The sequence below is a fragment of the Sinocyclocheilus anshuiensis genome, unplaced genomic scaffold, assembly GCF_001515605.1.
Source record: "Sinocyclocheilus anshuiensis isolate Anshui unplaced genomic scaffold, SAMN03320099.WGS_v1.1 scaffold107, whole genome shotgun sequence".
Lineage (NCBI taxonomy): Eukaryota > Metazoa > Chordata > Actinopteri > Cypriniformes > Cyprinidae > Sinocyclocheilus > Sinocyclocheilus anshuiensis.
Genome location: NW_015549584.1, coordinates 1769936 through 1790408, shown reverse-complemented (window position 1 = coordinate 1790408; position 20473 = coordinate 1769936). Strand labels below are relative to the sequence as shown.

The 20473-nt window shown below is 37.4% G+C and overlaps 2 protein-coding genes and 1 pseudogene across 7 annotated transcripts in view; 1 reads left to right on the top strand and 2 right to left on the bottom strand.

The window, feature by feature from the left end:
- Nucleotides 1–772, bottom strand: part of glis1b (GLIS family zinc finger 1b) — a 78137-nt gene extending 77365 nt beyond the window's left edge. For all 3 annotated transcript variants that reach the window (XM_016446226.1, XM_016446228.1, XM_016446229.1), the window contains exons 1-2: nucleotides 603–772; nucleotides 126–422 (exon numbers count right to left, since the gene is read on the bottom strand). In XM_016446226.1, the coding sequence (XP_016301712.1) occupies nucleotides 126–393 (268 nt within the window). In that variant the 5' untranslated portion in view covers nucleotides 394–422; nucleotides 603–772. The remainder of the gene's footprint in view (nucleotides 1–125; nucleotides 423–602) is intronic.
- An 873-nt stretch (nucleotides 773–1645) lies between these two features.
- On the top strand, nucleotides 1646–4262 carry LOC107657875 (type I iodothyronine deiodinase-like; annotated as a pseudogene).
- Nucleotides 4263–8139: 3877 nt separating this feature from the next.
- Nucleotides 8140–19845, bottom strand: LOC107657912 (single-stranded DNA-binding protein 3-like). Of its 4 annotated transcripts, none has more exons than XM_016446219.1 (17): nucleotides 19684–19845; nucleotides 18957–19029; nucleotides 18763–18824; nucleotides 18356–18440; nucleotides 15455–15544; nucleotides 12648–12719; nucleotides 12399–12458; nucleotides 12243–12303; nucleotides 12028–12151; nucleotides 11442–11490; nucleotides 11306–11341; nucleotides 11145–11199; nucleotides 10878–10942; nucleotides 10616–10688; nucleotides 10498–10526; nucleotides 8726–8824; nucleotides 8140–8285 (listed from the first exon to the last, which is right to left on the bottom strand). In XM_016446219.1, the coding sequence occupies exons 1-17, from the start codon at nucleotides 19737–19739 to the stop codon at nucleotides 8253–8255; spliced, it is 1122 nt and encodes a 373-aa protein (XP_016301705.1). In that variant the 5' UTR covers nucleotides 19740–19845; the 3' UTR covers nucleotides 8140–8252. The 4 variants fall into 4 exon arrangements, with proteins under 4 accessions (XP_016301705.1, XP_016301706.1, XP_016301707.1 ...); XM_016446220.1 differs by having other exon boundaries at nucleotides 8140–8282; XM_016446221.1 differs by lacking the exon at nucleotides 12648–12719.
- Nucleotides 19846–20473: the final 628 nt, after the last annotated feature.

The window sequence follows — 20473 nt, the reverse complement described above, 5'->3', positions numbered from 1 at the left end:
CTTAATTATGCGCAGCCATAGCTGGGATCATCTTAATCCATAGACCAGATTAAGCCGACAAAATCCCGAAAAAAAATATATAAATAACTTTACACCCGTAAAGACAAAAGTCCGCAGGTACATACCCTCTCCGGGTGACATGGTGAAACAGTGAAGTTTGGAGGTGTGATGCGCGTGGAGTTTGAGATCTTCAGATCCGCAGCGCATCTGTATCGAGGCGAGATTCGAGCCACAGCCGTCAGCAGGGACGCGTTTCGGGCAGATGTCTGTTTTACTGCTGAACATGGAGAAAGCGAGCTCGGTGAAATCTGTCTGATGACTGACCATCCCAATAAGCGCGGCAGATTTCTGCATCTGGACCTCTGACTTCCAAGTGTGCATGTCAGTCCCCATTCAATAACAGTCCTTATCGCTTCTTGTACCTGTGGGATGAAGGATCATGAACTTGAACTTCACTTGAAAGAACAAACTCTTACAGCTCTCAAAGGACTCTGAAAACACGATAAGCATACAGCCAATCATTTGTATAGCCTAATACAGTAAAACACACTGAATAATTAATGTTTTCATATGTTGTAGAAGAATTTTAAAACATAGCCTACCTATTTAAACCCTCCAAAGCAAGAAAGAACGGATATTTTGACTGAATGATGATGACTCTCAACTTCTGCGTCCAACAGGCTGTTACATGTGTTCTTACCGACCGCATCCTCTCTCCTGTTTCAGCAGCAATTTTATGAGTTTTCTATAGCATCAATTCTGAAAAGCAAAACATGCGTCGCTGGTTTGATTGACAGCTCGAAGTGCCAATGAATATAGACTGCTGAAAGGGGAGGGGCGGGACCAATCGGGAACAAACAGGATGCGTGTTTCGTGAATAGTGAAATTGATCTCGAGCCACTTCAAACTGGGAATAATCATTTGCATTTATACAACTAAAACAGTTCTGTACAACTTCCTCAGATAATCAAGCCATGACAGAGATGAGAGACAAATCAAATGAGAGACAAATTGTCTATTTTGTCATAGACAAAACAAGATCATTGAGAGTACACAGGTCAATAATAAACATTTCTTAGGCCAATTAACTGGAGAAAGATGTGGCACTAGCGTAAAAATCTTGTTTATTTTTCTGCCTTTCGGTAGAGAATCGCAGAGAGTATGATCAAAAAAATTGTGATTTGTGAAAAAGGCAAAAACAATAGAAAAGTGTTGTAGTCAGACATGTCAACAGTGACATCTTATGGACATTTTTAGAAACTAACATTAAAACGGCAGTCGGCCTAATAATTATAAAGACCATAGATGGGACTTTTTTATATAAAAAAACAATGTGGTAAGTTATTTATAGAGTATTTTTTAAACCGAAAATTGGTCCACTATGATCCAAATGCAAAAGAAAGTTCCGTTTTACATTTAATCAACGCACAGAACCAAGTTATGATTCTTACTATGGCGAAGGTGGGTTCATGAATATTAATTAGGCTCCGTGACGTGATCTTCCAGTAGACCAGCTGTTTGCTAAAGGCAAGTGGTCGCTAGTCGCCTGGCGAATCAACATATCCTGCTATGACAAAGGCGTGTGAATATTAAGTTCCAGGAAGGTTACCATGCAACGCCAATATGACCTAATTAATAATAATGAGCAAAGCCTTTGCCCTAGTAAGATTTGATCTTGAATTTTGGCGTTATGTAATATTGTTGTGGTGAGGAGGGCGGTAAGCTTTTGCTACAACACAGGCAAAGTTTGATGTCTTTGTCGATCATGTAGTGCTCGCGCCACGACGCGTGGATTGATAAATTCTTCTCGCGATGGGGACAGCAGTGGGATATGCGCTCAGAAAACTTTCCGTTTATGTATCAGCTGTGGCCATGATATTATTTGCGATTGTGCATATAACCCTGTTGAAATTTCTGTCATTCGTTTCCCCGGGACTGATGAGGAAAATCCATCTAAAAATGGGAGAGAAGTCGACGATGACTCAAAATCCCAAATTCAGATACGAAGACTGGGGTCCGACTTTCTTTTCTCTGAGGTTCATTAAAACCGTGCTCTCCGTGAACTGGTGCTCGCTGGGCCTGGAGGCGTTTGAGGGGCACGCGGCTCCGGACACAGCTTTATTCACCCTGGATGGACAGAAAACGAGCATTCATCGTTTTCTTAAAGGTATAGTAAATGTATTCTTTATTATTATTATTGGTATAATTAAACTGACTGCATCAGCCCTAAGGGTCTTTTCCAATAAAATAAAATAAAAATATTGAACTGACCAGAGTATTTAAAGGGATGTTAAATTAAAAACATTCGTTTTTATAGTCTAGACAGTATTTAATGCAGTTACATTAAAAGTAATTAATTAATTACTAAGTAATGCATTACACCCAACACTGTTACTGATGCAGTCTTCTTCACAGGGAACCGTCCACTGGTTCTGAGTTTCGGAAGCTGCACATGACCCCCATTTCTCTTCAAACTTGAAGAGTTCAAACAACTTGTCAAGGACTTCAGTGATGTAGCAGATTTCCTCGTTGTTTACCTTGCAGAAGCGCATGCAACTGGTAATGACAATAATATTTGCTGTTGTCCTCATGCAATAGTAACAATATGGGTTGATATATAAACATTGCCTAGAATACACTGTGGAGTACTTTACATGTAGAGTACTAAGTGATAAATGTTATACAAATAGCAAAATTCTTCTTTTATCTTATAGATGCTTGGGCCTTTGAAAACAACATCGACATCAGCGTGCACAAAAACTTGGAGGAGAGACTGGCTGCGGCCCGGACCCTGGTCAAAGAAGACCCCCTCTGCCCTGTGGTAGTGGATGAGATGACCAACATCACTGCCAGCAAATACGGAGCCCTGCCTGAGCGCCTTTATGTCATTCAGAGTGGGAAAGTTATCTATCAGGTGAGCGTTTTGTAATGTAGACAAACTGCACACAGTACAGGAAATGCCTCCAAAGCTTCATAACTGCTCTCATGAGAGTGAAGTTTGGAACATTGTAACCTTGGCCAGAGATTTTACACACACTCTTCTTCTTGTAGTAAGAGATTTCAAGTGTTTATAGAGGTGAAAGGTTTGGAATGAGCTGAACAGCATGAGGCAAAGGGTTTTATAGTCGCAATTGGTTCTGTTCTTTTGCTGCATTTTTGATTGCCAGTGTTTTGTATAGTCTTAAAGGGGTCATATGATGCTTTTTTAAAGATCATTATTTTGTGTTTTTGGTGTAACAGAATATGTTGACATGCTTTAATGTTCAAAAAACAGATTATTTTTCAAATACTGTACATTATTGTAGGTCCTCTATGCCCCGCCTCTCTCAAACGCTTCGTTTTCTACAAAGTCCCTCCTTCCGACAAGCGCAGTCTGCTCTACTCTCTCTCTCTCTCTCTCTCTCTCTCGCTCGCTCGCTCTCTCTCTCTCTCTCGCTCACTCGCGCTCTCTCTCTCGCTCGCTCGCACTCTCTCTCGCGCTCTCTCTCTCGCTCGCTCGCGCTCTCTCTCTCTTTCGCGCTCTCTCTCGTCTTTGCAACTTCAGGGATCTTATCTATGCACAATCAGCTTGTAACACTCCAAAGAGAAAGGAAAACTTGAAATCGCATCATATGACCCCTTTAATATATTGATCAGGAAGTCCACAGTACAGAGGGATTTTCACACTCGTTTTTATTCTTCCTAACAGGGTGGCATCGGACCTTGGGGGTACAACCCTGAAGAGGTTCGAAAAGTTCTGGAGAAAATTAATTCAAAGAGAAAAAAAATGGAAGTTTTCTATCCATGATTGCATTGATATATTTGCACTTTTCTGAAATTCTAGAGTCCTTGTGTTTGCTTGTGACAGATACAGATTAAACCAGCTAGTCTCTGTACCTTGATGTTTCAAACACAGGGGGAAGTAAAATGTAAGTTGGTGACAGTATCTTTAGCATATATTTTTTAATGGAATTTGTAACCAAATGTTTTTGTTTTTTTTGGTAAACATTGATATATTTTTTTCTGCTTTAATGCAAATGCATAATTATTATACCAGCATTGCATTCAAAGACTATATAAATATCCATCAGCAGAGATTGTGAAGGGCATCTGTGCTTGTAAGATTTTTTTCTGAACTTGTGACTGTAAATGATGCTTACAGGGTAAAACTGAACTGTAAACTGATAATTCAGTCATTCTAAACAACTTTAGAAGCACAGATTTCACTGAATACACAGAGTTTTCAACAAATATTCAAATAAACAGTCATATACATCTCATAAGAGTGAGTGTATGTCATTGTATAAGGCATGACAACTTTACTTCATATCAATGGCGTGTGCTTGTCCTTCAGTGAAAAGCACATCTTGAACTGCTCTTATCCATGCTTGACCTGACAAATATTTCAAATAACTTCTTTTAAGCTGCACAGTTCGAACAATAACAATTTAATTTTCCCAAAAAAGGACATTGCATTATAAGGCAGTTATGAACATGTTGCACATTGCAGTCACTGAATCTATTTAAAAAAAGTAGAACAGCTTCACAAAATAATTTATGTTCAGTGTATCTTAAGAACCCTTTCATCCAGTACATCTCATCAAACTATTACAGCTAAATTCATTATTGACCTGCTATTCAAATGGCTGCTAGTAACAGTAAACCTGGTCTTCAATGGACAATGCTAATCTAGATGCAAGTATAGAATCTAATGTCATCTACTATGGAATATGCTAACATAATACATTGCAAATGGATGTTTTTTAATAACACTTGCACAATATTTAAAAAAAAAATTGTTAACCTGTAAAAGATGGAGAGGTCAAATGAAATGATGGAAGATAATATCAAATTATTAAATGTAAAACAAAGACGTGCTGAATTTTGGACTGCTACCTGTTCTACCTTTAATTTAATTCAGACTTAAGCAATTCAATTCTGAGATATTCATGAATGATAAACAACGATCAGTTCCTGTTTTTAGCTGCAAGAACCTTAACCTTATGACTGCATTTGTACTTTGGACTCATGTCACATGGTGTATTTGGCAGTCAGGATCCTGTTGTGGGTTGCTCACCAAGCTACAGACACTACAGACTGATCCAAAGACAAAGTTTGACTCCAGACTCCACTTTCATTCATTTAAAAGGGCTGCTAGGCCTTAAAACATTATTTGTGAGTTGTTCAAATCGCGGTAATCTAATACGGTTTTAATGATAATTAAAAGATGAAATGGTAATACTAACCGTGGGTAATTTTATCATGATTTATCGTCAAACCGGTAATCGTTACATCCATATATCAGCTGTATGAAAATGGGTAAAATTAAAGGGATAGTTCACCCAAAATTGAAAATTCTGTCATTAATTACTCACCCTCATATACAGTAGTTCCAAACCCATAAGACCTTCGTTCATCTTCGGAACACACATTAAGATATTTTTGATGAAATGTGAGAGCTCTCAGACCCTACATAGACAGCAATGCAACTGTAATGTTCCCAGGTCCAAAAATGTAGTAAGACATCGGTAAAACAGTCCATGTGACATCAGTGGCTCAACTTTTGAGCGCAAAGAAAACAAAAATAACATAACTTATTTAACAATTCTTCTCCCCCGAGTTACGTCTTCCACCATTTTGGAGAGTACCCAAGAGCGTAATCAACGTAATCAGTGTTGTTTACGTTCAGAGGAGAAAGCATGCACATGAACGTAATCTGCATAATCAGCGTTGTTTATGCTTAGGGGAAAGCGTGTGTATGTGTTATGATACTCTAAAATGGCAGAAGACGTAACTCGGGGGAGAAGAATTGTTGAATATATTGTTATTTTTGTTTTCTTTGCACTCAAAAAGTATTCTCGTAGCTTCGCAAAACTGAAGTTGAGCCACTGATGTCAAGACTGTTTTACCGATGTCCTTACTAAGTTTCTGGACCTGGGAACACTACAGTTGCGTTGCTGTCTATGCAGGGTCTGAGAGCTCTCACATTTCATCAAAAATATCTTAATTTGTGTTTCGAAGATGAACGAAGGTCTTACAGGTATGGAACGACATGAGGGTGAGTAATTAATGACAGAATTTTCATTTTTGGGTGAACTATCCCTTTAAGGACTAATGGTACAGTTTATTAAAACAGCTAAACATGGATGTGCAAAGCTTTTTATATTCACCACAGGCTTTAAAATGTCTTTGTTTCAGTTATATGCAGTAAATTATTGATTTACATCTCTTTTTTAATCATGACCTTTGATTTCTATCGTAATTAGAATGACAGTTCACGGTTTGCCACAAGATCAGGCAGCCAAGTCACAGAATGTAATCTGTTGAAACTTACCAAGCAACTATATTACTAAATATAATTTTAGCAATGTTGTGAACACCACTGGGGGTGGGGGCTTCTAATATTTTTGGGGTCATTATGGGGCCTTTGAGGCAAAAAGGTTGCAAACCACTGGTCTAGTGCGTTTACTTTGAAAAACAATGGAAAATATTTTCTGTGGGAACAGTCACTAATACCATTTGAGAGTTGCTGAGAAAGAAAAAGACTCTTAAGAACGATCACTGGTTTGTAGAGTTTAAGTGCCAGTTGGTTGGGCAAAACCTGTAGAGCTCTTATGAATCACTTGTGCCTCACAGGTTGTGCATGACACCCTCGCAGCCCGTTTGAGCCGTGTCCAATATGATCCTGCTGGACATTTCGCAGAGGAGAGCGAAGAGTTTCGTCAATGGGTTCTTACGACACGCTCTGCCTATTAAAAACATTGTACCATTGCATTGTACCATGAGTGAAAACAGACAGAGGCTCGAGACAATTTGGGAACAACTTTATCTTACATCGAAACTGGTTCACTGATTCAAAGAGAATGATTTACATGGAAATCAAATGGCTGGATCTTGGCCCTCTGGAGAGATGCTACCCTAAAGAGGTCGGGGAACATCAACAGCTTTACATCATTTCCCAAAGTTAAAATCATTTTACATCGAGCTTTCCCTTTTCTCTTAAAAAGCGATTTGCTGGAAACTGAAGGTAGGCTGAAACGCTGCTTTCCTGCTTGAATTAGTATAAATGACTGAAAAACATAAGACAAAAATCCTCAAAGGACCCACATAATTTAGTAGTCAATATATAAACAAGCCTATTCAGCCCACAGTTAAAAGTATGATGCACAAGCTAACAAAAGCAGTGCAAAACAACTACTAAAATGTAAAACAATGTCCAAGTGTCTGTATAAATAGAATAAGTTACCATTCTAACTGTAGTATGATTTTTTCGGATGTCGCTCAAATGAAACCTAATACAAAACAAATCCAAACACACTAGAGTCTGGCTTACAAAAGCAACATCCTTACGGGATGACACCTTTAAACCAACATCAAACCATTTCAGAGCTAAAACGAGGCACATGGGAGGGAATTACATATATATCTATAAAAAAGAAAACATGATATGGGTATCTTTAACCACCACAAATTCATCATGACATAATCAAACCCAACAATGGCTGAACATTTTGCAGGGAGACCCATCCAGACGCGTAATCCAGTCACCCGCCTGAGGAGCTCTGAGAAGGTCTCATAGGTAGTATGTTTGTCAGGGTCAGCATCTGAGAGGATCAGCGTATCATTCAGTCTTCGACCAAAGATTGAGACAGCAGTTAAATTTCAGAAAAATAAGAGAACATGAAATCAGTGCAGAAAACAAAAAAGCCATCTTTACGACAGGACCCGTCAATGCAGTTATTCCTTAAAAGCAGCTGCTTATAATGCTAGAAGACAAAATTGACAGTGTACAAGTAAAATACAACTGTGAGTCTATCCCCACTCAGAAAAGACCGAATTCTCTCACCACTTGATGTGTTTCACTGGAGAAAAATAAAAACAGGTCATCGAAAGGCAATAAAATATTCACAGAATTCAAGGCCACGTATGAGAGTTCAGTGTCAAAAAGTCGGAGGAAGTTACGTACGTGTAAACCATGCTGAAGTTGGACGTGGATGTCGGATTTCGAGAGAGCGAGCGAACTCCGATTATTCCTCTTCGACACAAAATGTACACACATCCAGCGATTATGTCAGCAGTAACCATACTTTTCTTGTTAATGAGAGGTGGCCTCTGATGGGAACAAGAAAACAGTTCAAAAGTTTGAGGTCAGTTCATTAAAAAAAAAAAAAAAAAAATGCAGGGCAGTCCCACCCAATTCCATTTCCTGTACATGTACTCTATGTCATCGATGGCCAACTGTGAGTTTCCAGAAAGGAGCAAACAGACTGGCATCAGACGCTCATGGTCATGGAAGGAGAGTACTGCTGTAAAGACAGAAAGCAACAAAGTTAATACACTCTACAGGAAAAGTACAAACTCACTTTACACCAATTAGGTGTTTGTGTTGCATTGTTCCAACACACCATTTTTTTTTTTTTAGAGCTGTGCCTGGTAATGGCACATTGTTAAGCTACGTAGCTAGCTAGCATTTTCAAAACAGCTATAATACAGGGATCCCCAAACTTGTTTTGTCAGCTGAAAAATATTTGCTTGAAGTACAGATTTGAGACTAAGATTTTAAGTTTAAGTTGATACATTTTAGTAGGTGTTTTATTATTTTGATCAAATAAATATTTTTAAAAATAAAAACCATTTAAAATTTTCATGATTTAATTATTAGCTTTCCATCTACTCACAAACCCCAGTTTGGAAAACCCTGTTATAATATATAACGTAAAGGGATGTAAAAGTTGATTAATCTTACATTCTCATTCTGGAAGGAGTGAAGGTAGCTGCCTCCTACATCTTCATCTCTAGGGGTCCCGGGTGGATTGCTCATGCCACTCATGTTGTTAGGAGAATTCTGATGATGAGATGTGAAACTTAGTTAGTGAAAAAGTAGTGAATAAGAGTGCTGCAGAGATGACGTATTTATTTATTTTTTTTTGGCCAACCTGGAAGTTAGCATCACCCTAGTTCCAATAGGATTTTTCCATTAGCTTTTGGATTGCTGCAGAAAATAAGCTGTGTTTATATTTATGATTCTCTCTCTATGATTCTTTTCATGGTAATCTTCATATATGAACACAACTTACGAATTTTGATGCCTAAATACAACTGTCAATAGTAAAAAGCTAAAGTTAGGCTGTAAACGAACTACATCACAGCATGACTTCAACATCAACACCACTAGGTTTCTGAAAACTCTTTCGATCTTATTTTAAAATCTACAAGTTTGAGTTAGAATAGTTTCTAAGAGTGTGAGAACAAACACAACAAGCTGTAAAATCTGAATTAAAAAAAAAGTCAACCTCTGTAGTCCCATTTAGTCACTTGTTAGAAACTGCCTTTTTAAAGGGGTCCTATTATGCTCTTTTACAAAGTCTTGATTTTGTTTTGGGGGTGTATTAGAACAGGCTCTCATACTAGGTTGTTCAAAAAACACATTATTTTTCTCACATTTTACATTACACAACACCTCTCTCCCCAGTCTGGCATGAACGGCTCGTTCTGTTAAATAAAATATCTCCTTTTGAAGTGGACTTTGAGCTTTGTAACTTTGTAGATCTTTTTTATGCTCAAACAGCAACATTACAGACTAACTAAAGTTGAAAAAGTGAAAAAGCATAATAGGACCCCTTTAAAAAAAAAACATGAGTGGGGTATTGCTGATGTGTTTTATGTCAATAGCTATGTTTCCATCCACCTATTTTTATGCACATTTTGGAATATCTCATAAAAAAAAAAACCCCCGCTGGATGGAAACGCCAAGACGCTCATAAATGTATGCGCACAATTGAGTAGGATAAACTTTTTATCAGATAAGAAAAAATGCGCATAAACTACGATAGAAACATTTACCGAATAAATTCCTCCATGCGTATCGAAAAAGCCATGTGACTTTGCGCTATGAGACGGGATAACTTTACTAGCAGCGGACCGATCTCGTTGACAGCATCTATATGTTGTTATGGTCATTCTGAAATGCCTGAGCAAAGTCTGTCGTCAAAGTATTTTTGTATAATTGTCTTACACGACTGCGTCCCCAAACAGCTGGCATACACCTCCGAAAGCAATGACTGCATTTATTGTGTTTCGGCTGCTCGCTCTGAGGCGCAAGTCATTTTATCATTTTTTTTAATCATATAAATGATTATATTCAGTGGCTTTTCCTAGTTTTCTTAGTGATATTTAGTGACGATTTTGTTTTGTTTTTTGACTCGTTGGATGGAAACGGTGCTTTATTCGCAAATGTTTTATGTGATATTCCAGTTTTGCGCATAAATTTAATTCGAATCAAACATGAAAATATCTTAAGTCTGTGAGTTCACCACATACCTTATTTCAGGCATTTAACCAAAAACCCACTGACTTCAGGATGATGGAACCGGAAGTGCAAAAATGCTTACTCATTTCCATGTTTTAGGACCCACTCCTGCAGCATTCTATTAAATATTCTTGAAATACATCTAATTCTGACTCCAACCAAATATAACATTGGTGGTCTTTAAATACTATTAGAAAGATTATAATCACCTTTGGAAGTCCATCCAGGTCTCCTGAACCTATAAAGGCACAAGATTAAAAAAAATGTTTTCAAATAGATTTAAGTTTTTATTTTAAATATAACCATGTGTTTTTACAGTAGCATTACCTCCGTTCATATGCATCGGGTCCATTCCTGCCATGGCCCCTAGGGGGCCCTCAGAGCCTGGGCCTATGGGAAACTGGACAAAACCAGCCGGGGGAAAAAAACAAAAAAAACCTCAGACATGTTCTGTCATCTCATCAGACAGTAAAGATGAAAAAGGGTAACATGAACACAGCCAAGGGCACTTCTGCTGCGCTAATGTATACACTAAGCAATTTCTGAACGGTGTGCCTCTGAGAAATGAGTCAGCAGGTCTGTCTCTTACACTGTTGCGACCTCCACCTCCTGAGTTTATTATGGTGTACAGGTTTTCACTGGAGTTGTTTGAGTCTGAGGGTGAGAGATGTTTCATTAATGGAATGGAAATCTCTGCATGATCGGTTCAACAATCAATATTCTGCTTTAGGCCAAGCCTGGGGTAATTCTGACATCTATGGAAATCAGAGTTAAACTAAATCCAATTGAGAAGGTTATGAAAGACTCTCAGCTGAATTACAGTGTGTTTTCTGAACTGAACGTGAGGCAAACAGACCTGCTGGACTAGGGACAATTCCAGGTGTTCCTGGAGGCCCCCCTCCTTGTGGACCCTGGAGAAACAAATGGATTACAGCTTTTAAGTAATACTCCAAAGTCTTTATGAATTATTATAGTAATAAAATGTGCAGTAGATGAGGAACTTTTTTTTTTTTTTACCCCATAAGCACCAGGAGATGGTGATGAATATGGCATCTAAACCAAAACAAACAGAATTATGTTTAGGAATGTAGTATTCTATTATAGAAACAAATGTAATTACTGTAATAAAGTACTTAAAATTAGAATATATTACATTGTTGGCATTTGGATTTGGCCATGGTGGTCTGCCATTTCCAGGGCCCCTACAAAACACAAAATAACATGGATTAGTATTCAGTTTCCATTTAATCAGTCATTTACATCATTAACTACTCTTCAAAAATTTGGAGTTGGTAAGACTTTTAAGTCTCTTATGCTCACCAAGGCTGCTTTTTTTATAAAAAAAAAAAAACAGTAATATTATGAAATATTATTACAACTTAATGTTAAAAATATAATTTGCTCCAGTGATGTCAAAGCTGAATTTTCATCAGCCATTACTCCAGTCTTCAGTGTCACATGATCCTTCAGAAATCATTTTAATATGCATATTTGGTGCTCAAGAAATTATCAATGCAACAATACAGTTGTGCTGTTTATTATTTTGATAAATTTTTTAGGATTCTTTGATGAATAAAAAGTTCAAAAAACAGCATTTATTGGGGAAAAAAAACCTTCTGTAACATTATAAATGACTTTACTCAAATTTCTGATCAATTTAATGTGTCCTTGTTGAATAAAAATATTAATTTTATTGAATTCTTAATGACCCCAAACACTATTGTCACAAAAGGTCTTACATGTTCACTCCTGGCATGCCAGGGCCCATTGAGTTGTGTGGTGGTCTCATCCCCCCTCCAAAACTCTGGGGGACGGGGCCCATGGGACCCATTCCTCTAGGAACATTCATCCTCTGCATCGGCCCTTGAGATGGGGAAAGGAGAAGTCAAATCAGTTTAGGTCATCTGCAGCTTTAAAATATGTTATCTCCGATATACTCATAACTCATGCTCACCCTGTAGTCTGGGATCCATGTTTGGGAGCATTGGCTGGGCAGTTGGAACTCCACCTGGGGGCTGGAAAAGTGTCGGTTTTATTATTAATTTTTTTTAATTGGACATTTTAATTAAAGCTACAAAAGCTGACATCAAGACCACATTGATGAACTCACCTGGTTGACCATTCTGATGGGGGGCCGTGGTCCCCCACCAAAGCGAGGTGACATGAAAGGCTGCAACACAAATCAACTTGTCAGAAAACTGTAACAATATGAGTCTAATGAAGTTGCAAAGATGCCTCGGAGAACACAGGGGAACCACAGCTCAGCAGAGCAGGCTAACAGGAAGACGGCAAGAGAGAAACAATACAGAGGGCAGAATCAGTCAAATGAAATAGCCCGTGTATAGACAGGAGCCGCTACCTGGCCGTGGGGTCCCATCATGCTGTTAGGGGGAGGAGGAGCGTGAGGGGAGGCCTGGGAGCCGGGAGGGCCCTAAGAAAGTGAAGAGACCACACGAGAGGAGAGCAGGAGCGAGAGACCAAGCAAGGGAAAGGTAGCAAGTGATAAAACGGGCAATGGAGAGACAAGAAAGAAAAAAGAGAGAGTCATTAGGCTATTTAAAGAGCTGGAAAGAGAACAACACCACAGAACGCACTGAGAATCATACGTGACTGGTGGCTGAGCAGATAAACACACTGAAAGAACAAAGCACTTGGAAAAAATTAAACAAATGAATCAATGGGTGAACAAAAAGTATCAGCACGAGCACAATTAAACATTTATGAAGAATTCAACAGAATTTGAATAGAGAAAGCCAATACTGGACCCAACACTGTGTAGCCAGTGCTGCCCCATCATTCCCTGTTTTTACTTAAGGTTACATTTATTTTATTTATTTAGTCATTTAGCAGACGCTTTTATCCAAAGCGACTTACAAATGAGGACAACAGAAGCAATCAATTGTAGTATTAAAACAACTAAAAACAGATCCAAAACTAAAAGCTAAAACTTTATAAATACTACCTATACACATTTTAAAAATAAAGATTAAATAAAAATGACAAATGCATACAACAAAATTTCAAAACTTAACATATAAATGAAAAACAAAAGATAAAGCTAAAAACAATTCAAAATATTAAAGAACAAAAGGTATAAGAGTATAATAATGATTCTAACATAACACTAAGCCAAACACCAAAAAAACAGCTACATATGTGTGTATGCACAACCACACACACATACATATATACTGTATATTTACATACACATTTATAAATTCAATATATATATATTATTTCATTTCCATTTAGTTTGTTGAAGTATTAAAATAACTCAAATTAAATAAAATTAAAAACTTAATAAAAGACCTATACAGACAGAATAAATTCTGACATAATTTAACTAAAATTAAAATAAATTACAAATACAAATAATATAAATCAAATGACAGTAGTTTATCAGTAATCCTAAAAAATAACACTGCCAAACACACATGCTAAAAAACAACAACTTACTTATACATAGTAAGAAATGGTTATAAAAAACTGAAACAGAAGCGAAACAAGTAATAGGAAAGAGGAGAAATAAAAAGCGATACTTATTTACATAAATAATATTAATTATAATAATTATTAATATATATTTCATCAATCTGAAAATAAATATATATATTTATTTATTTATTTATTTCTATACTTATACATATAAATATTAAAATCTAAAACTATATATACACATATTCAACTTTTAAAAAACTATATGCATATAGCATATAGTTAATAATAATAGTAATAATAATAATACATGTTTAATACTTCCAAACATATAACTGAAATGGAAATATATAATATTATAATATCAAGTCATTATTATTCAAATATAAATATTTTTATAAAATATGTAATTATACCTAAATAGTAATGCAATTTTTTTTTATATATTTATTTTTTTATAGAAAGAGAGCATGCATTAACTTAATTTGCATATAAATTAAAAATCAAAAACAAAAATATTTTTAAAAACTATATTTAAAAGCTATATATACTAGGGCTGCCCCCTAATAGTCAACTAATCGTTAGTCGACCAACATTTTATTAGTCGCTTAAAGGGGTCCTATTATGCATTTTCACTTTTTCGCCAATCACAACACACACTGGCAAGCTAACCAATCACAGCACATTTCGTATTTCAGAAGGCGGGCCTTCATTTGATACAGGAACTATTCGAGCCGTTCATGCCAGACTGGGGAGAGAGGCGTTGTAATAATGTAAAATATATTAAAAATAATGTGTTTTTCGAAAAACCTAGTATGAGAGCCTGTTCTAGAACACCCCCAAAACAAAATCAAGACTTTGTAAAAGAGCACAATAGGACCCCTTTAAGTCACGCAGATCGTTAACTGCTAGTCTATGGTAATTTAGTACATCGGGCAGGACATCCAAACGCTCGCCTATCATTCATCCACCACAAATATGGCTTATCATCTGAAATATGCAAGTATTAGCAACTTTACATGGCCGCTAAATCTAATGTTAACCTAGAGAAATGTGCGTTGTTCAAGTGTCTGTGTGGAGTGTGGAAGCTGAATATTAGCGCTCACTGCAGCACAGATGGAGGCGCCGGTGCGCTCACTTATTCCTAAAATACTCTGTCATTTTTGGTCATACAGATAAGAGTAATACATCTTTCAAATCTGTTAAGACTCCACATTTATTTGAGTGCACTCACAATAACAACAAAACGCGCTTTTGTAAAATAACGAAAGCAAACAGGATGCGCTTTCTGCCGTCTCAGCTTCCTTACTGTTTTTCCCTGACACACTCATAATCATTACTTCTGCCAGTGCGCTGTGGCAAGCTTTATGCGTGTGCTTGAGCGCTTATTAAGCTATGTAGGCAATTAAAGGCTCATTATAATGACTTAAATGGTTTTTTAATAAACGTGCGATTAATCGACTAATGCTTAAAATGAACGACTACTAGTTCACCAGAAAAATCCTTAGTCGAGGGCAGCCCTAATATATACACATATACACATTCATGTAATAATAATAATACATTTGTATAACACTTACTTGAAAAAGATAGAAAGCTTTTTAAAATCATGAGAAACATTAATTCACTGTGACCAAACGTTTGACTAATAGTCTATGCAGGGTTTGGATCAGTGACATCTTAAAAATATCTCACAAGACATGAGGTTTAGAAAGAGGGTGATGATCTAACCTGGAAGAATCCTGGGGGCATGGGTCCACCTGGCATGCCATCTCCTGGTGGCATGTTCCCAAGAACAGGACTGGGGGCCGCTGCGGCACTCTGTGGGCACAAATCATTAAGAAAAAAAAAAGATCAGGACACATTAGATGGGGGGGAAAACACCTGTACATCTTAAGTACAGATTTTTTCCCTAGGAAAACAGATTTATTCCACAAGTAGAAAATGCAGCTTAATGCATTCTAGCACTCATAAATCTGTGCTCTAACAGCAAGCAATAAAGCCAGCGGCATAGCCACAAGTTACTGACTGGTGTAAAATCCAATTTTAAGGTCTACAAAACCAAGAGGAAAGAACTAGGTTTCAGAGCACAACAGGGATTTGATCATGCATATAATGTCAGTGGAAAAAGCACAGTGTGGTCTGCTGCCTGTCACACTTCAGCCTGAGTTAACCGAGCAAGGCTTTTCAGAGAGCACTGTGAAATACCACAGGAAGGAGGTAGAAAGAAAGAAGAGCAGCTGAACCTGATGGAACAACACAGATCAGAACCGGCCAATGGGAAGAGTCAGACCGAGACTGATCCACAACAATGGAGCAGCTACACTTTTCATTCAGACTATTCAAGTTCACAGTTCAAGGGCCAAGAGGACTTTTTATTTTTAAAATCGATATAAAGATTGATCCTAATCACATTCTTAATAGACACAATAGATATTTTCTGAACATATCATTCAAACTTCATCAGTGTTATGGTTAACTAAAAAAATAAATAAATAGTCTTTGCTAATTGAAAAAGCTCTAATAAAATATAAATATTACATGAAATTAAACTGTAAATATAAAGTTTAATATGTAAATATTTCTAAAAAATTACAATTAAAATTAAAATAAAACTGAAAATAAAACCCAATTCAAAATATTAATAAATAGCACTGCAGTGCATGTTATTCCAAACAAAGAAAACTGAAGTTTGCAGTAAAATTCAATGACTTGATCCATTTCCAAAATGACTTTTCTATTTTGGCTGACGTCACCGAGGCTGCCATTTCCTGTTTCGAAAGGTGAGCAATCCAACAAAAAATTCTGGAAAAGAACGCCTACTTTTCATGATCCAATCAATTCTCAATGGATAAAATCAATTTTCACCCTTCCTCCTCTTGCTGAGCATCTTGTTTCGCTCGGAAAATCATATTACTTAAGTGAAATGGGTGGGAATGTCATTTTATGTCACCTTAGGATTAGCTAAAAATTCTCATAACCAAGGAAAATCCTTCAAGTTAAGCCAGGGAAATGTTCCTGGTTGTCCTACCCTGATGACAGCCCTCCATTGGCAATCTAACATCATTATATCACCAAAATGCCCTGAAATAACAAAACAAATCCAACACAGTCCTGCTCCACACAGCTCATCCTTCCCTCACCCTCCAAGTTCGCTTCCATGCTCCTCGTTCCATCGGTCTCTTCCCTCTCTTTCAATCTGCCTACCGACAGGCTCCATGACAGCCATCAATCACTCTCCATCCCCACCGCAGCCCGAGGGGGAGTGTTTCCCCTGACACAGCATGAAGACAACATGGCCACTGTTTAAAGAGGGCGCAGCCTCCTCCCCCACCCTCTGGAGAATAAGAGAGCACAGACCTGACGCCACGGTCCCGACCACAGCTGGGCACAAAAGACAGGAGACTGCGGCGATCACACGCGGACTTCAAAACATAATGCCCTATAACAGTCCTGAAGATCCAGCCACGCTGAACATGCGGCTAATTTTTGCATGGCAGATAATGTTTCATGTATCCCTGTATGGCAGCATCCTTTCAGATTAGGATGTCTAGACAGAGGAGCAAGGGTTTGATTTTTAGACTTGCTGCATATGACCTTTGACATGTGGCCCCTCACTAAAGCTTGCGGCTAGACAACAGTGGCCATATATTATTGGTAGGAAGCTAAAGCTGGAGATTTTGCATCATTCCTATATAAGCATATAAGCTGTTGGGAAAATGCATAGAAATGAGATTTAGAGATGCGACAATTTGCATTTCATGGAAAACTAGGAGGACTTAGCTTGCCTAAAAATGATTTTATTTGATTTGTTAGTAACTTCATGACACTGTAAAGGGTTTCAGCCTGTAAATCCATTTGTTACCCTGAACCACAAAACCAGTTATAAGTAGCACGAGTATATTTGTAGAAATAGCCAACAATACATCGTATGGGTCAAAATTATCGATTTTTCCTTTATGCCAAAAATCATTAGGATATTAAGTTCCATGAATATATTTTGTAAATTTCCAACCGTAAATATATCAAAGCTTAATTTTTGATTAGTAATATGCCCCGCTAAGAACTTCATTTGGACAACTTTAACATTTTCTCAATATTTACATTTTTTTGCACCCTAGTGCACCATAATAATGCTTAGTTGTATCTCAGCCAAATATTGTCCTATTCTGACAAACCATACATCAATGGAAAGCTTCATTATTCAGCTTTCAGATGATATATAAATCTAAATTAAAAAAGAAAAGACCCTTATGACACATTTTAAAAAGTGCCACGTAACACAATTTTGAAATATTTATCAATAGTAAGAGCTGTCCTGGCTTCAATCTTTGCAAAGATGCAGACCTTGATTTCCAATCAGCCGAACATCATGTACATGACAAAGCTGATCGTCCGAGACACGTACCATCTTTGTCTAGAAACAGTCATGATTCCATGGAAAACCCTGCTGATATCATTGCTATTGTAGGGGTGATTACTACATCCTTCACACACAACACTGTACACACTTCCTTATTATAAAACACAGAGACTCTTCCAGAGTCTGCAAGATTCACAGGCACATGAAATGCAATTTTGTCCTCTAATCTGCATACATTATGGAAACAGTCTGTGCGTTTCTGTACTCACATAGTCATGGAAAGCCTTGGCCTCGCTTGAATGTTCGCATGTGTCTCTCCTCTCAGGAGCTGCACAGTAGAGGTCCCAAAAGACACTGGGTAAAGAAAAAGTGGTCAAATAAGCCTGCATATGCCCATGGTTCGTGCAAAAATTATAGCATAATTTACTCATTTTCGTGTCATTTCAAACCTCTACAACTTTTGCTTCAATGGAATAAACAAAAAACTTTTTTGTTGGGAAGTTTTCATTGCAATAACAATGAACCATACAATTTAACAGCTGTGTGTGGTAAAAGATTTTCAGTGAATAACAACACAAATTTCAGGCTGTTTCTTGCATAAACATATGGTTTTAAAAAATGGGTCAACTATTCCTTTTAATATTATAAAAAGACAAAATACACTTGAAATACTCACCACCACCAGGAATGCAGGAACCCAGGAGGGTCTCCCAGCGTGATGTTCTTTTCCCATCGGATCTAAAATGGACCAGAAAATTATCAAATCTTTAAAAATAAAATGCAGTCTATGAGTACATAGGCCTGAAATACATTTTCAATTTTAATGTTTGCAAGTGTGTGTCTGTAAAAAAACAAAAGTATGGTCCTCACTTCTGACAGGAAAGTCTGCGCTGACTTCTGAGCACCAATGTGTAACAAATACTCGTAAACATACAAAGCTAACCTGCAATAAAACAGAGAGAATACAATATTAAGTTAATAAAGCAACAATTAATAAAAAAAAGGCATATTATGGTTGGGGAGGACAAATTCAAGAAATCAGTAGTCACACTCCTCTCTGGTTTACACTTAAACAGTGTCTATAGTAAAAATGAAAGTATTATCCAAAGAAAATACTCATTATATTAAGAAAAAAATACTAATTTAAATATTTCATTTATTTATTATATTTTATTATTCATAAACCCACCATTGAGCAAGAATGCATCTCAAAAACATGCAAAATGCATAAAAACTAAACAAAAGACCGGACCTCACTCCCCTCCAAGACTGGCGTCTGAGGCTAAATGAAACAAGGAACACTGAAGCGCCCGTCCCGCATGCAGAAATTATTTCAAATGGCTGCATTAAAATGTAGGTGATTTAAAAAGGCAAGGTTTTTATTCTGGATCACATCACAATAATCGGAGGCGAAAGCTCTGTGCCATAGGGGGACCCCAGAATGGCGCACGGCTGGGCACTTTCGATTCAACGCTCTCACGACAAGCCGATAGCAGCAGCATACGCTCCATATGCAGCCGTGCCTATACTGCCCTAACAATAGGCTACATCCAACACAATAACACACACACGACGGGAGATGTTCAAAAGACCTTACTTTTCCCGAGCTTGGCCATCCGATGGCACGACGGAGCTTTTGCCTTTAGGAAACATGTTTTTTTTTTGTGCACGGGAAAGTCGCCCGCGTTCCCTTTTCCTCTATTTTCGACAAATCATCTGTCACTGCTCCAGGTTCGACTGCACAAACTAACGCCGTCTCAACCAACCTTGACCACTATGGCGGGGGGAGTGGTGTTGTTTGATTGACAAGGGCAAGTGACCAATGGGAGGGCGCAATTTCTCTTGCGTGATGCCCTGCAGTGACGTAAGCTCGGTGACCAAATAGTTCCTTCCTCCAATTTCCTGTGATTCTTTAAAGATGGGTTGCATTAAGCGCGCCACATTAATTATCCCTGTATTTGTTTACTGTGTTGCCTTAATGGGTTGCATACTATGAAAGTAAAACTGTGAGAAATCGCAATACAAACAAGAAATTAAGCTGAATCATTCACTGATATGTAGCTATGTCTTGAAAATTATTGAAATAGTCTAGGCTATTAATTACAACAATAATAATAATAATAACTGTAACGTAAAACACACCATTAGACATATTTTCTTATTTATTTGCGTATTTACCTCTTCAGTTAGGCTATTTATATACAATGCACTTTTCATCAGCGAGTAATCACATCTGCACTCTTTGCAATAAGTTTAGATGCTTTGGAAGTAATAATACATATGTTAAGAGAACATGTGTTATATGTTTATGTATTGGCTTCGTGTACGTTTGTTACGGGTTTGTTAAGCAAATTCTTAAACTAACTAAATGATTAAAACCCTACACG

Coding starts and splice junctions, on each gene's coding strand:
- LOC107657912 (XM_016446219.1), bottom strand. CDS start 19,739: ATGTTTCCTAAAGGCAAAAGCTCCGTCGTGCCATCGGATGGCCAAGCT. Junction 15,545..18,355: donor CCAAGGCTTTCCATGACTAT/GTGAGTACAGAA, acceptor TTGTGCCCACAG/AGTGCCGCAGCGGCCCCCAG. Junction 10,943..11,144: donor AATTGTCCCTAGTCCAGCAG/GTCTGTTTGCCT, acceptor TCTCACCCTCAG/ACTCAAACAACTCCAGTGAA.